Raw genomic sequence first — 23468 nt, 5'->3', positions numbered from 1 at the left:
GAGGACAAGCTAAACTATTTCTCTGTGTGTGGAATATAAGGAGCACTTCATCACATGCGTAACACGTAATGACAGAGACAGAAAAGAGAGAGAGTGCACCCTGTCGGCTTTCTTTATTTAAAAAAAGCACAAGGTTTTGTTGTTATTATGATGGTATACAACTAAAACTAGACCCTTTACAGATTTGAATGATATATTTCTTTTATCTATACGATCAGAATTGACGGAGTAATTTAAGTTTGTTTCGGCGTTATCAGGAAAAGATGCGTCAAAACGCGCCGGCGCGTGCGTCGACCCCAGAGGGTTAATCGTGACTCTTTATTCTGTGTTTTAAGGGTCCAGCGCTGTGCCATGCTACAGTTTCCAGATTTTCATGAAAAGCTGTTGGATTCACTTTGTCAGCGGACAGAGAGCAGCATGGCCACCGAACATGCCCAAAGCCTCATCCTGGACGTCTTGTGCTGGCTGGCTGGGGTATTTTCCAATGGACCGTGCAGGTAGGCCAAAAGCTGCAGTGCATGGTACCAAACAGAATTACTTAGGACATTTAGGTTGCATGTTGCTTCCTCTTTGACTTTTTATAAAGACAAGTGATATAGCCTATGGTATATGTTTAGCTTAAAAGAAGGAAAGGATGGACTGCTGGTGAAGACCAGGGCACGGCTAACGGATATAGTACGGGTGTGTTTCTTCGAGGCTGGTCGGAGCATAGCGCACAAATGCGCTCGCTTTCTTGCACTTTGCATTAGGTAAGTTATTCATTAATTGTAATTCAAAAAATAACTTACTTCCCAATTCTGTGAAATGAAGGCTGTCTACAAAGAGAAGTTCCTCTAGTGGACAAAGTCAGCAGTAAGCCTGAAGTAGTTGTATATGATCATGTCTGCACTTGGTTTTATGTTAAAATAATAAAGACCATGCTGCCTGACTTCTTGCTGTAGCAATGGAAAAGCAGAAACAAGTCAGCAGGGTTTTGGTGCAAGTCTTCTGAAGTCTCTGCTAGACAATATGCCTTACTTACCCGCGGCAGCAACAGGTGGTAAGTATCAGATCAACAAAAGAGAACAAACAGCAGTGTTCTTTGCGGTCTCTTCCATGACTTGGGTTTTTTTTTTCTCTGTTCTTCCTATCACATCTGCTTTCAGGCTCAGTGTTCTGGTACTTCGTTTTGCTAAACTATGTGAAGGAGGAGGATCTGGCAGGCTGCAGCACTGCCTGTGCCTCCCTACTCACTGCCATTTCTCGACAGTTGCAGGACCGCCTCACCCCACTGGAGGCGCTGCTGCAGACCAGGTGCCTCTTCAGCTATTCAGTACCTTACAAGCTTTATATGTAGCCACTGAAAATGAGGTTATCGTCAGTAGATAGTTGGAAAGTAATTCCACCACCCATTTATACTGCTTATTGTTGGTTTATTAAAAGTGTCTTTAATTTCTAAAGGTTTATTTCTAAACTTGAGCTCCTCCTTCCCCCCTCCATTTTTTATCCAGGTATGGCCTGTACAGCTCTCCATTTGACCCGGTGCTCTTTGACCTGGAGGTCAGTGGTTCTTCCTGTAAGAATGCTTTCAGCAGCAGCACTGGAGTCCAGTCAGATGAAATTGACCTCTCTGACATTCTTTCAGGTATGAGCTGATGAGTGCAAAGGATGTAACATTCAAAATATGTAAATATTTATATTAATATATATTACTTTAACTCATACGTTGTGATCATACAGTGGGTATGGAAAGTATTCAGACCCCTTTAAATTTTTCACTCTTTGTGTCATTGCAGCCATTGGCCAAAATCAAAAAAGTTCATTTTATTTCTCGTTAATGTAAACTCAGCACCCCATCTTGACAGAAAAAACCAGAAATGTAGAAATTTTTGCAAATTTATTAAAAAAGAAAAACTGAAATATCACATGGTCATAAGTATTCAGACCCTGTGCTCAGTATTGAGTAGAAGCACCCTTTTGAGCTAGTACAGCCATGAGTCTTCTTGGGAATGATGCAACAAGTTTTTCACACCTGGATTTGGGGATCCTCTTCCATTCTTCCTTGCAGATCCTCTCCAGTTCTGTCAGGCTGGATGGTGAAGGTTGGTGGACAGCCATTTTCAGGTCTCTCCAGAGATGCTCAATTGGGTTTAGGTCAGGGCTCTGGCTGGGCCAGTCAAGAACGGTCACAGAGTTGTTCCGAAGCCACTCCTTTGTTATTTTAGCTGTGTGCTCAGGGTCATTGTCCTGTTGAAAAGTGAGCCTTCGGCTCAGTCTGAGGTCTTGAGCACTCTGGAAGAGGTTTTCTTCCAGGATATCTCTGTACTTGGCCGCATTCATCTTTCCTTCAATTTCAACCAGTCGTCCTGTCCCTGCAGCTGAAAAACACCCCCACAACATGATGCTCCCACCACCATGTTTCACTGTAGGGATTGTATTGGACAGGTGATGAGCAGTGCCTGGTTTTCTCCACACATACCGCTTAGAATTAACGCCAAAAAGTTCAATCTTGGTCTCATCAGACCAGAGAATCTTATTTCTCATAGTCTGGGAGTCCTTCATGTGTTTTTTGGCAAACTCTATGCAGGCTTTCATGTGTCTTGCACTGAGGAGAGGCTTCCGTCGGGCCACTCTGCCATAAAGCCCCGACTGGTGGAGGGCTGCAGTGATAGTTGACTTTGTGGAACTTTCTCCCATCTCCCTACTGCATCTCTGGAGCTCAGCCACAGTGATCTTTGGGTTCTTCTTTACCTCTCTCACCAAGGCTCTTCTCCCACGATTGCTCAGTTTGGCTGGACGGGCAGGTCTAGGAAGAGTTCTGGTCGTCCAGAACTTTTTCCATTTGAGGATTATGGAGGCCACTGTGCTCTTAGGAACCTTGAGTGCTGCAGAAATTCTTTTGTAACCTTGGCCAGATCTGTGCCTTGCCACAATTCTGTCTCTGAGCTCCTTGGGCAGTTCCTTCAACCTCATGATTCTCATTTGCTCTGACATGCACTGTGAGCTGTAAGGTCTTATATAGACAGGTGTGTGCCTTTCCTAATCAAGTCCAATCAGTTTAATTAAACACAGCTGGACTCCAATGAAGGAGCAGAACCATCTCAAGGAGGATCAGAAGAAATGTGAGTTAAATATGAGTGTCACTGCAAAGGGTCTGAATACTTATGACCATGTGATATTTCAGTTTTTCTTTTTTAATAAATTTGCAAAAATTTCTACATTTCTGGTTTTTTCTCTCAAGATTGGGTGCTGAGTGTACATTGAGAAATAAAATGAACTTTTTTGATTTTGGCCAATGGCTGCAATGACACAAAGAGTGAAAAATTTAAAGGGGTCTGAATACTTTCCGTACCCACTGTATATTATTAAAGAGCTATGTATAGAAAGGGCTGCTGTACCTACACTGTTGAAGTGATTCAATTCAATTCAATTCAATTTTATTTGTATAGCGCCAAATCACAATACAAATCATCTCAAGGCACTTTACAAAAACTAAAACTAAAAACCCAACAATTCCCTTATGAGCAAGCACTTGGCGACAGTGGAGAGGAAAAACTCCCTTTAACGGAAGAAAAAACCTCCAGCAGAACCGGGCTCAGTTTGGGCGGGCAGTCTAGGCCTATAGCAGCATAACTAAGGGATGGTTCAGGGTTGCCTGAAGCCAGCCCTAACTATATGCTTTGTCAAAGAGGAAGGTTTTAAGTCTAGCCTTAAAAGTATAGAGAGTGTCTGCCTCCTGAACCCAGGCTGGGAGCTGGTTCCATAGGAGAGGAGCTTGATAACTAAAGGCTCTGCCTCCCATTCTGCTTTTGGAAACTCTGGGAACCACAAGTAGACCTGCACTCTGAGAGCGAAGTGGTCTATTGGGATAATATGGTACTATGAGGTCTTTAAGGTATGAAGGAGCTTGATTATGAAGGGATTTGTATGTGAGAAGAAGGACTTTAAATTCTATTCTATATTTTACAGGGAGCCAATGAAGAGAAGCCAATATAGGAGAAATATGATCTCTCTTGCTAGTTCCTGTCAGGACTCTGGCTGCGGCATTCTGGATTAATTGGAGGCTTTTTATGGAGATATTGGGACATCCAGATAGTAATGAGTTACAGTAATCTAGCCTTGAGGTAACAAATGCATGGACTAGTTTTTCTGCATCATTTTGAGAGAGGATGTTCCTAATTTTGGAAATGTTGCGCAGGTGAAAGAATGCAGTTCTAGAGATTTGTTTTATGTGTGAGTTAAAGGACATGTCCTGGTCAAAAATAACTCCAAGGTTTTTTACAGTAGTGCTAGAGGCCAGGGTTATGCCATCTAGAGTAGCTATAATTTGAGAAAAGTTATTTCTGAGATTTTTTGGCCCAAATATAATGACTTCTGTTTTCTCCGAGTTTAAAAGTAAAAAGTTACTGGTCATCCAGGCCTTTATGTCAGTTAGACAGGCTTGTAGTCTGGTTAACTGGTTTGTGTTAACAGGTTTAATAGATAGATATAACTGAGTGTCATCTGCATAGCAGTGGTAATTAATAGAGTGCTTCCTAATGACATATCCTAAAGGAAGCATGTACAGGGTGAACAGAATCGGTCCTAGCACGGAGCCTTGTGGAACTCCATAACTAACTTTTGTTCGTGTGGAAGGTTCATCATGGACATGAACAAACTGGAATCCGTCCGATAAATAGGATTGGAACCACTTTAACGCTGTTCCTCTGATACCAATCACATGCTCCAGTCTCTGTAATAAGATTTTGTGGTCAATGGTGTCGAATGCAGCACTAAGGTCTAGGAGGACAAGTATTGAAACAAGTCCATTATCTGAGGCTAAGAGAACATCGTTGGTAACTTTCAACAGTGCTGTTTCTGTACTATGATGTACTCTAAATCCTGATTGAAAAGCTTTTTGAGTAAAGGTTTGATTACTGCAGTCTTAAAGGCCTGTGGTACGTAGCCTGATACTAGAGATACATTTACCAAGTCTAATAAAGATGAGTTCATTAATGGCAGGGTGCCTTTAAGCAGTCTAGTCGGGATGGGGTCTAAGAGACACGTTGATGATTTCGATGAAGCAACTACTGATGTAAATTCAGAGAGATCTATGGGAGAGAAGCAGTCTAAACATAACTGAGGTCCTACAGATGATTCAAGAGCTACTGTAGTAGAAGATTCATTTATTGCAGGTATAGGAAGCATCTGCTGAATTTTATCTCTAATAGTTGTGATTTTATTTGTAAAGAAACTCATAAATTCATCACTGCTGAGAGCTAATGGAACACTGGGCTCAACAGAGCTGTGGCTTTTTGTCAGCCTGGCTACAGTGTTGAAAAGAACCCTGGGATTGTTCTTATTTTCCTCTATTAGTGATGAATAGTATGCAGTTCTGGCTTGTGGAGAGCTTTTTTTATATGTTAGTAGACTGTTTTTCCAGGCTAGAAAAATTTCCTCTAAGTTTGTGGAACGCCACTTCCTTTCCAGCCTTCGCGATGCCTGCTTTAAGGTACGAATATGTAAATTATACCATGGGGCTAGTCTTCTCTGATTCACTAACTTCTTTTTCAGAGGGGCTACAGAATCAAGCATTTCACGCAGTGAGGTTACAGCGCTGTCAACAACATAATGAATTTGGTAGGGAGTGGGATTGGAGCAGCTGCCCTCCACTATGTTTATACTTGGTATAGATGTAAATAAAGATGGAATCATTTTCTTAAATTTATAAACAGCGTTGTCGGATAAACATCTGCTGTAGTGGAATTTTCTTCCAAACGCTGCATGATCCATCATTTTAAATTCAAAAGTTATTAAAGAATGATCTGACAAAACAGGATTTGGGGGAAAAACTATTAGATGTTCAATTTCGACACCATAGGTCAGAACAAGATCAAGGGTGTGATTGAAACAGTGGGTGGGTTTATTAACATTTTGAATGAAACTAATTGAATCTAATATAGAATTAAATGCAATGCTGAGGCTGTTATTTTCAACATCTACATGAATGTTAAAATCTCCCACTATAATGACTTTATCTGATCTAAGCACTAAATCAGACAGGAAGTTAGGGAATTCAGTTAAAAACTCTGAGTTAGGGACAGGTGGATGGTACACAGTGACAAGTAGAACTGGTTTTTGTGTTTTCCAGTTTGGATGCGAGAGACTAAGAGTGAGGCTCTCAAATGAGTTATAACTGTTCTGAGGATGAAAGTTTAATAATAAGTTTGAGTGGAAGATTGCAGCTACTCCTCCACCTCGACCTGTGCTTCGAGGAACATGATAATTTTTATGACTGAGGGGGGTTGATTCATTCAGACTGACATATTCATCCTGCTGTAACCAGGTTTCACTAAGATAAAGTAGGTCAATTTGGTGATCAGTTATCAAATCATTTACTAACAAAGATTTAGATGAAAGGGACCTAATATTTAATAGTCCACATTTGACAGTTCTGTTTTTCTGTTCAATAAGAGGAGTGGTCTTAATTTTTATTAAGTTTTTATGAATAACTCCTCTTCTGTTAACTTCTGATTTATTTGATTTATATGTTCGAGGCGGCAGACACAGTCTCTATGTGGTTTGAGGGGGGCGGCGGGTCTAAGGAAACTGCAGAGAGGCGTTTTAGACTGAGTCTCTGCATCCCGGTCCCCACCCTGGATTGTCAGGCTTTAGGTCGGCTAATAAACTCGGCCAAATTTCTAGAGATGAGAGCTGCACCATTCAAAGTGGGATGGATGCCGTCTCTCGCTACCAGACCGGGTTTTCCCCAGAAAGTGGCCCAATTGTCTATGAAGCCCACATCGTTTGCTGGACACCACCTAGACAGCCAGCGACGGAACGACGACATCCGGCTAAACATGTCATCGCTGGTCAGATTGGGGAGGGGTCCAGAGAAAACTACGGAGTCCGACATTAATTTAGCGAAGTTACACACCGACTCAACATTAATTTTAGTGACCTCCGATTGGCGTAATCTGGTGTCATTGCTGCCGACGTGAATAATGATTTTCCCATATTTACGATTAGCCTTAGCCAGCAGCTTCAGATTTGACTCGATGTCACCCGCTCTGGCCCCAGGAATACATTTGACTATGGTCGCTGGTGTCTCTATTTTCACGTTCCTGACTATGGAATCGCCAATTATCAGAGTCGGTTTCTCAGCGGGTGTGTCGCTGAGCGGGGAAAATCTATTAGAAACGTGAACAGACAGGTGATGAGCCGTGGGCTTCTGCTTAGGAGTACGTTTCCGTCGGACCGTCGCCCAGGCTAATTCTCCGAGCTGCTCCGGAGCTGCCCTTGGACCGCTAACAGACCCTGAGCTCGGTGGCTCCACACCAGCTAACGGGGCTAGGCTAGCTGGCTTTTGTTCGAAGGTGCGGAGTCGCGCTTCCAAATCAGTGATCCTCGCCTTAACAGAACCTTACACTTATTACAGGTAACATTATCGCTAAAGGAGGCAGAGGAATAACTAAACATGTGGCACACCGAGCAAGAAAGAGAGAGAGAGGGAGAGGCCATGTTAGCTAAGCTAACTAGCTAGCTAAGCTAACCGGTAGGCTAACGTGCGCTAAGTCAAGAAATAGCAATAAATACCGGTCAAAATAGAAAGGTACTTGAGTGGTACCGGAATGTAGCAGTTAATGAATTGTTTAGAGTTTAGTTAGTTTTTAGGTGTGTTAAACTATAGCTAGTCTGTTGCTAGTCTGTAGACGAACTATGCAACACACACAACACGATACGCTTGCAAGACAAAAGTGATTCGCTTACCCGGAGAGCAACACCAACAGGGGGCCTTTTACCACTGTGATAGGAATTAACATAAAATTCAAGCTGAAAGTCAGCACTTCAACCTCTTCTTTAATTTAAAATCTACTGAGGGCAGAGATGAAACACAATGTCACTGTTCTTATGGACTGTGATGGACACTTATTGCCATCATGGCCAGAGAAATACTATGGATTCTTGTTTTGCTTCACCTTTACTGCTTATTTATGATGGCAAGCATCTTATTAGTTACATATTAAGATAAACAATACTGTTAGTGTAAGTTATTCTGCTATTACAGAAAGCTGGAAATAGTTGAATATTCATTTTTAAAACTACAACATGAAAGCTCTCGAAATCAGGCTCTTACTTTCAAGAAAACCATTCCACTCATCCTACCCTTCCCTCTCATGCCTTCATTATACTCCACTGTCACGACCTGGCTCAACGGTAGTGGCAAAAGAATAAGTGAAGCCAATATTCTCCAAAATATAATGGAATATGTGAAGATATAAATATAAACACAACAAATCCTTATAGGCCCACACAGGTGGGTGTCAGAGGCAGCAATCAACAAGACAAAGCAACATTAGCTCGGCAATCTTCACACACTCTCCAATCTCCTGTCCGAGTCCAAGAAAACCAGCGCCCTCCTCCTCTACTGGCACTCCGTTTTAAAGCTGGCAAACCCTGCCCAGAACAAGGTGTGCAGTATCCCCAATCTTCCAATACACAGTCTCAGCTTGTCACTCCAACTTCCTGAAAGACAAACACAGCCAAGCAAAAAGAACACCAAACAGCCCCCAGGCTGAGACTCACACTCCCCCCCAGAAGATAGAGCCTCATTGAGGACCTATTAATATATTAACCACAAACATTACAAAATTTCATAAATATTTGGTCTCATATTTACACTACTTACATTTATGGAATGATATGACTGCAGAACTTAGCAAATAAATGAGGCTAAATGTTAAACAAAATCTTCTCCCTCTCACCTTACATTACCCATAATCTTTGTATAGCAGACAGCCTCTTTCAGCTCAGCAACCTTGGCGCCTAGGAGCAATTTAAGAGACAAAGAAACAGACTACCAACAAAAGACAGAAGTTATTACACATTAAATAGGTGCACGAGAGAGTGCATCAGCCATAACATTGTTTTTGCCTTTAATGTGTTTTATGTCATGGTGGTATGGTTGCAAAACGGTGCCCATCGCATGAACCTTTGATTGGGATTTTGCAGAGAGTTCAAAAACGTCAATAGATTATCATCAGTATATACAGAAATTAATTCTCCAGAATCAAGGTAGGCACGGAAGTATTGCAAAGCCAAGATCAGTGCTAAAGCTTCCTTTTCAATTACTGAGTAATTCAGTTGATAGGAGTTAAACTTTTTAGAAAAGAAACTAACTAGGATGTTCATTCTTTGAAAGATAGCGGGTGCATTACGTAGACCAAAACCCATGACAGTATAAGAGAGCAGACCAGAAGGTGTAATAAAAGCTGAGATTTCACATGCTCATGAGGTCAATGGCACCTGCAGTATCCTTTCAACAGATCAAATTTACTGACTATTTGGCTGAACCAACTTGGTCAATACAATCTTGAACACGGGGTAATGGAAAAGAGTCGGGTCTTGCCACAGCATTACTTTACAGAAATCAGTGTAACAACATGGCGATTTATCTGATTTTTCCACCAACGAGCAAGGAGAGGCCCAACTCGAAGCTGAAGGTGCAGCAATGTTCTTGTCCAGCATGTACTTTGCTTCTGCATCAATAATTACAAACAAACTTAGCCTGGAAGGGTGAACGTTCAACAGGCAACAAAGCAAGAACCTAATCACCTTCACAGAACTGCCGCAATTCAGAATCATGGTCATACCAGCACTTCATTTTGGCCTGACTTTTCTGAAGCTTCTGCTTAGCAAGATGACCAGCCAAATAAAGCCTATGCCGAAATCCATTGACATAGTCGATTAAATTTTGTGGAGGATCTTTACCTTTCCATTTGTCATGCAAAAGCGCAAGTGGACCGCACACTTTGTGACCAAAGACTAAATCATTGGGGCTGAAACCAAGACTTTTTTGACAGACCTCCCTCACAGCCAACAACAGCCATGGCAAACCATCGTCCCAGTCTCTATCCATTTCATTGCAAAATGCACGTAACAGTGAGTTAAGGGTCTGATGAAATCTTTCCAAAGCACCTTGGCTCTGAGGATGGTAAGCAGATGACTTATGTCGAATGTTCAACTGTTTAAGCACCTGCGCAAACAAATGGGAAGAAAAGTTAGATCCCTGATCACTTTGAATTATCTTAGGAATTCCAAATACAGACAAAAACTGAGACAAAGATTTCACCACTGCTCTGGCTGTAATGGAACACAAGGGATAGGCAGCAGGATAACGAGTAACCTGACACATCACTGTCAACAAATAGTTAAAACCAGATTTGGACTTCGGCAAAGGCCCAACACAATCTGTTATCAGATGTTCAAATGGGTTGGTAATTGCAGGAATCGGAGAAAGTGGAACAGGCTTAATAGCCTTATTTGGCTTTCCAGTCAACTTATATGTATGGCAAGTTTTAATATACACAGCCACATCACACTTCAAACGAGGCCAGAAAAAATACTGTAAAATATGAGTGTATGTTTTCTTAACACCTAAATGACCCATCATGTCATGAGAAGACTTCAGGACTTCATTGCGATTTTTATCTGGAACAACCACCTGCACTACAGGATCACCCAAAGTATCCAAGGCTTGTGGCATCCATTTACGGACTAACACTTGGTTCTGAGTAAAATAACCACAAGCAACACTTGTTGCGTCAACAATAGGACGCACTTGATCAAACAATGCTCTCAAAGAAGCATCAGTTTGCTGTTCATGGATCAAGTCCTGCTGAGAAATGGAAAAAAGTCACAAATCAAATTTCGAGGCACAAAAAAAGACACAAATCAAAATCCAAATTACACTGTTTCTCATCACATGCAACATCAGTGTCCATCTTAGACATAGCACGTGTCACTGCACAAGCTATGTAAACATCCTGCAGCTCCTGTTCACAGTGATGTCCCTCATCAGAAGTCAGAATAAAGCAGAAGAACAACCACCAGACCAAACGCGGGCGCCAGCCAAATCATTACCCAAAATGACATGAATGCCATCAATAGGCAAAGCGGGGCGCACTCCAATGTGACCCTCCCCCATAACTAGGTTAGAAAACAGCTTTACTTTGTGTAGAGGAACACACATTGCATTCAAACTCATTCCCTGAACCAGCACACACTCACCAGTGTCTGAATCCTGGGAAAAAGGCAACACCGAACTAGCAATAAAGAGTCAGTTGCACCAGTGTCCCGTAAAGCCTTAATAGGGACTTTGACGTTACTGCCAGGAAGAGAGACAAAACCATCCGAAGTAAATGCTTCAAAACCAGTAAATTACGGTGGCCGACAAGGGCAAACGTGCAAAACACAACGGCAAAAACATCCCTCAGTTCGGGGTCCCCCTATTGGCCTGGCGCACTTCCGTTGTGTTTTCTCTTTTGCAGGTGTTTTCGTTGTTGCAGCGTTTCTCTCTTGCAGGTGTTTTCGTTGTTGCAGCGTTTCTCTCTTGCAGGTGTTTTCGTTGTTGCAGCGTTTCTCTCTTGCAGGCGTTTTCGTTGTTTCAGCGTTTCTCTCTTGCAGGTGTTTTCGTTGTTGCTGAGTTTCTCTTTTGCAGGTGTTTTGGTCGTTGCAGCGCGTTTGCGCTTGTTGGCCACCGTAGTAAATGCAGCACTGCACGGTTTATCATGAGAGATGTCCTGAAAAATCGGTAATAAACCTCTTGCAGGAGTGATCAAAGCTGTTGGCTTAACGTGATTAATATGATTACCTTTGTTTTTTTAACAAAGGACAGTCAGCTTTCTAGTGTCCTAAGTCATGACAATAAATACAAGTGCGGTTAGGACTCATAAAATGAGAACTGCGACTTTGTGAAGTCACCCTGCCAAAAGCTTTAGCTGAATGACTAACCGTTTTAGCGGTAGCATTCACAGAATACTGGTTTCTAAAGGTATGTTTATGGGCCAGTACATACCCATCTGCTAACATTGCAGCCTCAGAGGCTGTCTTAACACCACGCTCTGCAACATAAGTAGCAGTAACAGGAGGGAGAGAATTCTTAAATTGCTCTAGCACCATTAAGTCAAAGAGACCTGAAAATTAACTCACATCCAGAGACAAACACCACCTGCTGAAATGCTTTGATTAAATCTCTTGTGAACTCAACATGAGACTGTTTATCAGTTTTATGCCATGATCGAAAACGCTGCCGGTAGGCTTCAGGCACCAACTCATAAGCCTTTAAGACTGCGTCTTTAACAGCAGAATACTTTTGACTGTCTTGTGTACTAAGTGCTGAAAAAGCTTCCTGAGCCTTACCAGTGAATACAGCTTGTAACATGACAATACGATCAGACTCTGGCCAATTTCGAGAGTTTGCCCACCCACTCAAAAAGAGAAAAGAATGTATCTGGATCTCTTTCATCGAAATAAGGAACCAAACGCAAATTACTTGCCACATCAAATATTTTTGAGTTATTGGGCCCGGCAACCGGTGGCAACTCCGTGTCCCCATGTTCTGACAATTTTCCTGTTTTCATTAGATCCAGACTGTACTGTTGCAATTCCAGCTTCTCATTTTCTAGCGAATATTTCAATCTTTCACGCTCCATGTTTAATTTATCCCTTTCCATTTGTAACAGCAATTAGCTCCTTCTGCTGCTCAAAATACACAATAGGTGAATCATTGTCATCACTTGAAAAATCAACTGCAGCCTCAATAGTTAAGACACCACGTTCGATTAACCCTCTGGGGTCGACGCACGCGCCGGCGCGTTTTGACGCGTCTTTTCCTGATAACGCCGAAACAAACTTAAAGTACTCCGTCAATTCTGATCGTACAGATAAAAGAAATATGTAATTAAAATCTTTAAAGGGTCTAGTTTTAGTTGTATACCATCATAATAACAACAAAACCTTGTGCTTTTTTTTTTTATATAGAAATCCGACAGGGTGCGCTGTCTGTCTTTTCTGTCTCTGTCATTTCTCTTCACAGACGCGTAAATAAAATCTCAGTGAATACTTGGCTCATAAAAATAAGAATTATATGGCTAGAAAGCTTGAAATGTTTTCTTTGAAATGAAACAATTCAGGTTGAAAACAAATTATCACTTTTTATTTACTCTGTATGAACGTAAGGAGAAGTGAGTTTTCTCCTGTCTCACCTCATTACAGGTAATGCGACCCCGCCTTGTACACTGTCCACTGTTCACATGTAAATAATCTCAGGTGAACCAGGTAAATATGTGCACGCCCCCGAGAAATGACACAAAATATCAAACTTCATCATAGAATTTACTCACTTTTTCGGCGCGTTTGGATGATGGCGCGTCACGGACGTGAAGAAACGCTTCTTATATTCCACACAGAGACAAATAGTTTAGTTTGTCCTCAGAGTAAAAACACTGATTTTAACTCAAATGAGGAATGTTTGGCTCCTCATTGTGTTGTATTGTGCTGCACTAATCCCCTCTCAGCTACATTGACTGAAAGGCTCATTATGCGCGTCTTTGTCTGGTCGTTGAGTGCATCTTTTGTCTTCTCAGGTAAATCACATGACTATTCATCCTGAGACACACCTTCTTGCATATGGCCTTTCTGGACAAAAAATGTCTTAGAAAATTTAAATCAGTGTATTGTTTTTACTGTGAATGTGTGAACAAGATGACATTCACAACACTGTGAAGTGAACACTTTAGCCTACAACATGCAGGTCTCCAAAGTCTTGTGAACCAATGTTCTGTTTGTGTTTTATGGTCTTATTTCAGTGACTAAAAAACTGTAGTTTTTCACTAACCATGCATAAACACTTTTTTTTTCAAAAACACAATCATATATAAATTTACTGCTCACATATTATTGTAGCCAATTTTGTGCTGATTACAGTGTTATCAGACTTTAGACATTAATATGTTTAAAAGACACTGAAAAAAGCACAAATGTCAGGACATGTCAAAATTTGTCCAGGGCCCCAAAACCCCCTCAGACCCCAGAGGGTTAACGTAGTCTTTAACATTTCTCTGATTTCATCTTTTAGTTTATCACCAACATCAATAGAATAATGATCTGAAAGCTTTAATAGCTGTTCTTTAATATAATTATTTAACAATTCTTCAGAAGGAGATTGAAGGAAACGTGCAACAAAAGCCATTATTAGACACACATTTGTCAAAGTGCACAACAGTTTTCCCACTACCTACCTAACCAAAAAAAAACTTACTGAACCCAACCCTAGTCTTTATGCAGTTTACTTGCACTGGGTATTTATGCACTATAAACCAATGGAACGAGAAAGGCAACTGCAAATGCTCTAACCGCTTTTACTGCAACACTACAGTGATTAAAGAACAAATCCCAATAGGGAAAAGTTCCTACAACCTATCAGGGAAATACTTTACCACGTGCACAAGCAATATTGTCACACAAAGAAAAATACTCCAAGATATAACCAAATATACTTAAAAGTAAAGTACATGGCCTTCAGTACATGGCCTAATTTAAAGTACTTAAAGTTCTACAAGGTAAAAGTCAAGATTAATAATCAAACTGTGAAAATATAAAGAGAACTTACCAAAAAAATAAAAAAAGCTTATAGACGAGCCCCCATTTTGTCACGACCTGGCTCAACGGTAGTGATAAAAGAAGTGGTGAAGCCAATATTCTCCAAAATTTAATGGAATATGTGAAAATATCATAAATATAAGCACAAATAGGCCCACACAGGTGGGTATCAGAGGCAGCAATCAAGACAAAGCAACATTAGCTCGGCAATCTTTACACACTCTCCAATCTCCTGTCCAAGTCCAAGAAAACCAGCGCCCTCCTCCTCTACTGGCACTCCCTTTTAAAGCTGGCAAGCCCCGCCCAGAACAAGGTGTGCAGCATCCCCAATCTTCCAATACAGTCTCAGCTTCTCACTCCAACTTCCTGAAAGACAAACACAGCCAAGCAAAAAGAACACCAAACAGCCCCCAGGCTGAGACGGTCACACCACCCAGCCCTTCACTCACATCCTTCTGTTTGCTGAGCTTGTTAACCTTTGAATCTGTCTTAGCAGTGTCTTCCAGCAGCTACCAGTAGCTTGAAACCTCCTCTGATTTGTTAGAGTTCATGTCATGCTTGTTGTTCTGTTGTTGTTAATGAGTCTTGGTCAGAGAACACTTTCACACCAACACTCCAACTTGGGACGTGTTTTGGAGCATATTTTAACTAAAAATATTAGGGAAGAACTTTACAGGAGACTCTTGAAGCCTTTGGTTTCTTTTTTTTCTGGGTGTCCTGGTGCCCTGCAGGGAATGGAAAAGTGAACAGCTGTGCAGCAGCAGAGGGCAGCTTCACAGCACTAACAGGACTCCTGGAGGTGGAGCCTTTGCACTTTACCTGCATCTCCACTAGTGATGGTACGCGAGTGGAACGAGATGACGCCAGCATGTTCACTGGTAATCTCTACTTATGTTTAGTTTTCCTTATTTTGGCTCATGCTTGATTGTATGAACTGGTCATTGGCTGAACATCTGCTGTTAAACCTCAGTGAGCACATTTGGCGTAACCCCGGCAGTAGGAGGTCTGTCAGCAGGAACAGTTGGTGAAGCTTCTACAGCTCTGAGTTCTGCGGCCCAGGTGGCGCTCCAGTCACTGTCCCATGCCATGGTGTCAGCGGAACAGCAGCTGCAGGTCCTGCAGGAGAAACAGCAGCAGCTGCTGAAGCTGCAGCAGCAGGTAAAAGAACAAGTCACTGTTAAATAACAATTTTTGCACAACAGGAACTTAACCAATACACATTCAAATGGTCTATGTGTTGTTTCCATTGTTTTGTGCCCAGTAGGGGATACGTTCCTGGAACTGAGTTTGGGCACTCCTCATGAGGTGATATCAGTGGAGATGTTCCAGGTTCATTAACTTGCAGCACTGCTTGTCCCAGCCTGTGTAGCAGCGAATTGTTTTAATGCCATCTGTAGATTAAGCACATAGCGATATCACTTTTTGAGTAACCTGACCTAAAACATACAGTCAGTTTAGAGAACTGTGCATAGTAGAGACCACTAACAACCCATGAAACACTTATATCTCAGCCTGGCTACATCCCTGGAGTCAGTGCCTAAAAGTGATTAGTTGGTTCAACTAATGGCCTGTAACAGTGGAAATATGAAAGCCTCACGTGTCTATAAAGCTGACGTATTAGAAACCTCAGTTTACTCATTATGCTTCTGCAGTGGAAGTGAAAATAATGCAGTGCTAATGATAGAACCCATTTCCCGATATGTCATCACAATTCTAGTAAGACTGCCTTGATACAGTATAATTAAGAACTGTTCTGCCATTTTACTAAGCATCCACTCAGCTTGATCATTTCTGATTGGACAGTGTGTCCAGATTTGTTGAACTGGTTCTTAAATGGTGGTTGGTTGGTTACTTTTCCTGTTTTTTCATATTGTTGTATTGTTCTCCTAACCACTACTAATTAAGCTACCCAAAATCTGAAATAGACAGATACTTTATTAATCTCCCATGAATCTCCAATTCAGATTGTTCAGCAGCTTTTATATTTACTTTTACACAGAAATATCACTATATACAATAAACAGATCAAGGCACCCAGTCAATAACATACACAGTGGTGTGAAAAAGTGTTGGCCCCCTTCCTGATTTATTTTTTTTGTGCACTTTTTTTTTTTTTTTTTTTGTCACACTTTGTTTCAGATCATCAAACAAATTTAAATATTAGTCAAAGATAACACAAGTAAGCACATCATGCAGTTTTTAAATGGTTTTATTATTAAGGGAAAACAAAATCCAGAACTACATGGCCCTGTGTGAAAAAGTGTTTGCCCCCCCCTGTTAAACATAACTTAACTGTGGTTAATCACACCTGAGTTCAATTCATCTAGCCACACTCAGGCCTGATTACTGCCACACCTGTTCAGAATCAAGAAATCACTTAAATAGCCTTCCTGACAAAGTGAAGTAGACCAGAAAGATCCTCAAAAGCTAGACATCATGCTGAGATCCAAAGAAATTCAAAAACAAATGAGAAAGAAAGTAATTGAGATCTATCAGTGTGGAAAAGGTTATAAAGCCATTTCTAAAGCTTTGGGACTGCAGCGAACCACAGTGAGAGCCATTATCTACAAATGGCGAAAACACGGAACAGTGGAGAACCTTCCCAGGAGTGGCCGGCCGACCAAAATCACCCCAAGAGCGCAGTGACGACTCATCCAAGAGGTCACAGAAGACCCCCACAACAACATCCAAAGAACTGCAGGCCTCACTTGCCTCAGTTAAGTTCACTGTTCATGACTCCACCATAAGAAAGAGACTGAGCAAAAATGGTCTCCATGGCAGAGTTCCAAGACGAAAACCGCTGCTGAGCAAAAAGAACATAAAGGCTCGTCTCAGTTTTGCCAGAAAACATCTTGATGATCCCCAAGACTTTTGGGAAAATACTCTGTGGACTGACGAGACAAAAGTTGAACTTTTTGGAAGGTGTGTGTCCCATTACATCTGGCGTAAAAGTAACAGTGCGTTTCAGAAAAAGAAGATCATACCAACAGTAAAATATGGTGGTGGTAGTGTGATGGTCTGGGGCTGTTTTGCTGCTTCAGGACCTGGAAGACTTGCTGTGATAAAAGGAACCATGAATTCTGCTGTCTACTAAAAAAATCCTGAAGGAGAATGTCCGGCCATCTGTTCATGACCTCAAGCTGGAGCGAACTTGGGTTCTGCAGCAGGACAATGATTCAAAACACACCAGCAAGTCCACCTCTGAATGGGTGAAGAAAAACAAAATGAAGACTTTGAGTGGCCTAGTCAAAGTCCTGACCTGAATCTGATTGACTGGCATGACCTTAAAAAGGTGGTTCATGCTCGAAAACCCTCCAATGTGGCTGAATTACAACAATTTTGCAAAGATGAGTGGGCCAAAATTCCACCACAGCACTGTAACAGACTCATTGCAAGTTATCACAAACGCTTGATTGCGGTGTTGCTGCTAAGGGTGGCCCAACCAGTTATTAGGTTTAGGGGGCAAACACTTTTTCACACAGGGCCATGTAGTTTTGGATTTTGTTTTCTCTTAATAAAAACCTTGATTTAAAAACTGCATGTGTTTACTTGTTATCTTTGACTAATATTTAAATTTGTTTGATGATCTGAAACAAAGTGTGACAAGCATGCAAAAAAATAAGAAATCAGGAAGGGGCCAACACCTTTTCACACCACTGTAGCATAAATATATCATTTACTGTTAAAAAATATTGTTGCATTACATGTATAGTTTGTATTGTAAACTCTATGACACTTTGTGATAAACTGTGAAAATTTGTATCTGGAAATGAAATCTTGCATCTTAAGATAACGGAAACATTTTATGAGACAGATCCAGATGTAGAATTTTCAAAGATGTCCTGTTACTGCAGTTGCCAGTCTAGTTTTTCTCTGTGGTTAGTAAGAAGGCCTTGTCTTCCCTGACAACAGAAGGCCAAGCTGGAGGCCAAGCTGCATCAGACCTCCTCTGCAGCAGCTGCAGCTGCCTCCGGTGTGGGACCCATCCACAACTCTGTGCCTTCAAACCCATCCTCAGCACCAGGCTTCTTCATCCACCCTTCTGATGTCATTCCCCCAACACCTAAAACCACACCCCTCTTCATGACACCTCCCCTCACACCGCCCAACGAGGCAGTATCAGCAGCCTTCAGTGCTGAGTTGGCTCACCTCTTCCCTGGTTCAATGATGGATCCTGGACCTGTCAACCTGGCTGCACACAAGAACACACAGAAAGCCAAGCCGGTTAGTAACATGCAGCTCAATTATTGAGTCCTTAATGACAGCTGTCTCTTTTGTCTCTCAACTTAACTTCCCAGAACAGGCAGCTTGCTGATGTTTTGACATTAAAAACATGATTGAAAGGCAGAAAAACATGCACTCCAGACGAAATTGTTTTGGCACACAAGTTGGCTGCTGAACTGCCCAAAAATGGCAATGTCAAACAAATGAATGCTGTAGTCTTATAGGGAAAACTTGTTTATATGGCTCAAAGGCATCAGAGTAGTGTTGGTAACAAAAATCAGGTTGTATCAGGATTGAAAGTGAAAACGTTTAACCCTTGTGCACTGTTCAAATTCACTACTGATTCGTTATGTTCGGGATGAAAACATCCACTAAAATAAACTGCTGTAAAAATATGTCAGAAAAATATTTTTTTCAACTTTTTTTTGCTTTTTTCAACTTCAGTTCTAATCAAAACTACTAAATGTTAAATAAAATCCAGGATTTTAACTCTTTAAATGCCATTTCATAATTGATGTCAGATTTGGGCAAAAAAGACACAAAATGGCTTATTTTCAATATAAAAAGTCATTGCGGACTGGATATTTTTTTTTACCTTTGATCACAGTCTTGGATATGTCAAAGATTAGTAACAACACTGATTTTGATGCATTGTTAATTTTTGTGCAGCATCAGATTTTAATTTTTTTCTGACTAATTTACTGTTCATGGATGTTTTTACCCCATTGACTGCCATTATAACGACATTTTTTGACTGCACAGCCAGACAGCTTAGTTTCAGGCTTTTATATGGAGTTTTATTTGGACTATATTTTTATATGTATTTTATATATTTTATATTTTTATCTGGACTATATCAGCATATTATAGTGCGTGTGTGCTTGCTTGCGTGCGTGCGTGTGCACCCTGCAGTCCACACATGCATTCACACATGCATTCATTTGCATGTTGACCCTGACGTGTCTGAGAAAATCAGAATATGTTCCTCGTTCGTTGCTAACGAAATCAACCATGTCCGCCAGTTAGGAGTACGTTTTACGACGAAAATAACCCCTTTTGTTAAGTATTCTCTTCAGGTGTCTCTCACTTAGGTAAAAACAGTGTTTACTGTTAAATAAAACTCTACGAACGGTTCCCACACTTGTATTCTTTCCATTGTTGTCGTTTCCATGGGGACAGTCTGACCCGGAAGTAGATTTACAATGAAAACGTTTCTCGGGATCTCGCGAAAGTTTCTCGGGATCTCGCAAAAGTTTCTCGGGATTACGATTTTTTTTTTTCTCCCATGTCCCTTCCGGGGCTCCGTAATTATTGACCTAGGGAAAATTTCTAAATTTTTTAAAAAAAATTTATGTCAAATTAAGGTTTGTCACCAAAAATCATTCCATTAGCTGAAATACACTGAAAGTTATGGCCAAATTAAGAGTGAAAAATGACCCTTGGTGGATGAAAACATCCTGAACAGTACATAGGGGTTAAACAGTATAGCCTGAACAACGTTGTTAAAGATGGTTACAAGAATGGCCACCAAGCTAGGAAGAGTTAGTATAATTGCTCTATACATCATTTCAAACAAATGTCTTTTTTTTTTCACTAAAATGAGAATTTTTTTTATTTTTTTTTAATACTGGACAACAATGGTTTCGTTTTTGGCACAGAGCCCTATGGGCAGTGGTCTGGCTTTAGCCATTTCCCAGGCATCTCACTTTCTGCAGCCTCCTCCACACCAGTCCATCATCATAGAGCGGATGCATTCTGGTATGTTATGTCCCAGAATTTCATATTTACTATCTAACTGACTCTGTAAACATAGACTAACTCAGATTTTTGCACACTGGCTTACTGTTTGGAACAATTCTGAGCAAAATAAGTTTATTTAAATCATATTATACTTTCAAATTATGTTGTTACATTTGTTTGAAAATCAAACATTTTTAAACTGAACTTTTTACTATCCCTTTGTCCCAGGAGCTCGTCGGTTCGTCACGCTGGATTTTGGTCGTCCTGTTCTACTGACTGATGCTCTGATCCCAACCTGTAGCGATCTAGCTTCTCTGTCCATAGATATCTGGACGCTGGGAGAGGAGGTGGATGGTCGCAGGCTGGTGGTGGCCACCGACATCAGCACCCACTCCCTCATTCTTCATGACCTGCTGCCACCACCTGTCTGCAGGTTCATGAAGGTGTGTTAGCTGAATAGTCGACCTGATAATATGACTTTTTCTTGCTTTTGTTAGATTAGCACAATAATGTGTTCTCCTTTGTACAATCATCAGATCACTGTGATTGGGCGTTATGGCAGCACCAATGCTCGAGCAAAGATTCCACTGGGCTTCTATTATGGCCACACCTACATTCTGCCATGGGAAAGCGAGCTGAAGTTGATGCATGATCCTCTGCGAGGAGAGAGTGAAGCAGCCAGTCAGCCAGATGTAGATCAGCACTTGACCATGATGGTGGCGCTGCAGGAAGACATCCAGTGCAGGTAAGGCAAGAAATCAATCAGATAGCACTGTCAAACTCTAACCACATTCCTAGTTTGTTGTCTTTGATTATAGATGGGGTTCAATAGGACTAGGGTAGCCTGACATTGTGATGTGTTGTTGGGCTTTCAACACATGGAAGTTAACCCTCTGGGGTCGACGCACGCGCCGGCACGTTTTGACGCATCTTTTTCTGATAAGGCCGAAACAAACTGAAATTACTCCGTCAATTCTGATCGTACAGATAAAAGAAGTATATCATTCAAATCTGTAAAGGGTCTAGTTTTAGTGGTATACCATCATAATAACAACAAAACGTTGTGCTTTTTTTAAATAAAGAAAGCCGACAGGGTGCGCTCTCGGACTTTTCTGTCTCTGCCATTTCTCTTCACAGACGCGTAAATAAAACAACCAGAATCTCAGCGAATACTTGGCTTATAAAAATAAGAATTATATGGCTAGAAAGCTTGAAATGTTTTCTTTTGAGTGAAACAATTCAAGTCAAAAACAAATCATCACTTTTTATTTAATCCGTATGAACGTAAGGAGAAGTCCGTTTTTTCCTGTCTCACCTCATTACAGGTAATGCGGTCCCGCCTTGTACACTGTCCACTGTTCACATGTAAATAATCTCAGGTGAACCAGGTAAATATGTGCACGCCCCCGAGAAATGACACAAAATATCAAACTTCATCATAGAATTTACTCACTTTTTCGGCCCGTTTGGATGATGGCGCGTTACGCACGTGAAGCGGCGCTCCTTACATTCCACACAGAGACAAATAGTTTAGCTTGTCCTCAGAGTAAAAACACTGATTTTAACTCAAATGAGGATCGTTTGGCTCCTCATTGTTTTGTATTGTGCTGCACTAATCCGTCCCATCTACATTGACTGAAAGGCTCATTATGCGCGCCTTTGTCTGGACGTTCAGTGCGTCTTTTGTCTTCTCAGGTAAATCACATGACTATTCATGTTGAGACACACTGTCTTGCATATGGCCTTTCTGGACAAAAAGTGTCTTAGAAAATTTAAATCAGTGTATTGTTTACTGTGAATGTGTGAACAAGATGACATTCACAGCACTCTGAAGTAAACACTTTAGCCTACAACATGCTGGTCTCCAAAGTCTTGTGAACCAATGTTCTGTTTGTGTTTTATGGTCTTATTTCAGTGACTTAAAAATTGTAGTTTTTCACTAGCCATGCATAAACACTTTTTTCTCAAAAACACAATAATGTATAAACTTGAAGCTCACATATTATTGTAGCCAATTTTGTGCTGATTACAGTGTTATTAGACTTTAGACATTAATATGTTTAAAAAACACTGAAAAAGCACAAATGTCAGGACATGTCAAAATTTGTCCAGGCCCCAAAAACCCCCTCAGACCCCAGAGGGTTAAGATTTATGTATCTTAACTTATGGTAGTCAGTCACAAGTCACTTTATTTGTCCCACGGAAAATGAAAGAACCAGGGTATTTACTGTAAAAATATATGAAAACACATATACAAAGTGCCAAAAGCCACTATTGTACTGTGGTATGTTGTATATTTACAGGTTTTTACAGGATGTTTACAGTCTATAGGTGATGAGGTCTGCTGGGGGTCTACTAGGAGCAGTGCTGGTTGTACAGTCTGATAGCAGCTTGAAAGAAGGACCTGTCATAGCACTCCGTCACACATTTGGGATTGAGCAGTCTGTCCCTGACACAGCTGCCCAGTGCTACCACAGTCTCATGCATTGGGTGAGAGTCATTCTCCAGCAGGGAAGTTAGATTGGCCACCATCCTCTTGTCTCCTGCACCAGGTCAAGAGGATGTCCTAGAACATAGCTGGTCCTGTTGACTAGTTTGTCCAGTCGCTTCCTGTCCACAGTCGAGCTGCTGCCCAACCAGATGACTCCATAGAAAATAGCTGATGCCACCACTGTGTCAAAAATGGTCCAAAGGGAGTGTCCCCTGTACTCCAAGCAATCTCAGTCTTCTCAGCAAGTAGAGCCTGCTCTGGACATTCCTGTGAAGTGTGTCAGTGTTATCTGACCAGCCCATTTTATTGTTGAGGTGAACACCCAGGTAATTATAAGAGTCCTGGTGTTGGTGAGGGGTGTCTGCACCTGTGGAAGTCCACCACCTGTCTCCTTGGTCTTCCCTGCATTGATCTGGAGATAGTTTCTCAGGAACCAGTCCACAAAGTCGTGGAAAAGTCCACTGTACTTCCTGTCGTCCTTATCTGAGATGAGGCCGATGATCGTTAATTGAAGGCTACCACCACCGTTAACTGTGAACAGAATATGTATGTATATGATGTATAGGATCACAGCATCTAGTGCAGACATTAAGCTGATCTGACACAAAATTAG

At 41.3% G+C, this 23468-nt stretch overlaps 1 protein-coding gene across 3 annotated transcripts in view; it reads left to right on the top strand.

Annotated features, from left to right (window-relative positions):
* birc6 (baculoviral IAP repeat containing 6) overlaps nucleotides 1-23468 on the top strand; it is a 150548-nt gene that overhangs the window by 23086 nt on the left and 103994 nt on the right. For all 3 annotated transcript variants that reach the window (XM_026309255.1, XM_026309256.1, XM_026309254.1), the window contains exons 18-28: nucleotides 336-497; nucleotides 618-749; nucleotides 942-1039; nucleotides 1146-1293; nucleotides 1491-1624; nucleotides 15132-15278; nucleotides 15371-15558; nucleotides 18313-18624; nucleotides 20283-20382; nucleotides 20593-20807; nucleotides 20901-21109. In XM_026309255.1, the coding sequence (XP_026165040.1) occupies nucleotides 336-497; nucleotides 618-749; nucleotides 942-1039; nucleotides 1146-1293; nucleotides 1491-1624; nucleotides 15132-15278; nucleotides 15371-15558; nucleotides 18313-18624; nucleotides 20283-20382; nucleotides 20593-20807; nucleotides 20901-21109 (1845 nt within the window). The remainder of the gene's footprint in view (nucleotides 1-335; nucleotides 498-617; nucleotides 750-941; nucleotides 1040-1145; nucleotides 1294-1490; nucleotides 1625-15131; nucleotides 15279-15370; nucleotides 15559-18312; nucleotides 18625-20282; nucleotides 20383-20592; nucleotides 20808-20900; nucleotides 21110-23468) is intronic.

This window comes from Mastacembelus armatus, chromosome 15 (genome assembly GCF_900324485.2).
Source record: "Mastacembelus armatus chromosome 15, fMasArm1.2, whole genome shotgun sequence".
Classification (NCBI taxonomy): domain Eukaryota; kingdom Metazoa; phylum Chordata; class Actinopteri; order Synbranchiformes; family Mastacembelidae; genus Mastacembelus; species Mastacembelus armatus.
This window is presented reverse-complemented; position numbering and strand designations above follow the sequence as displayed.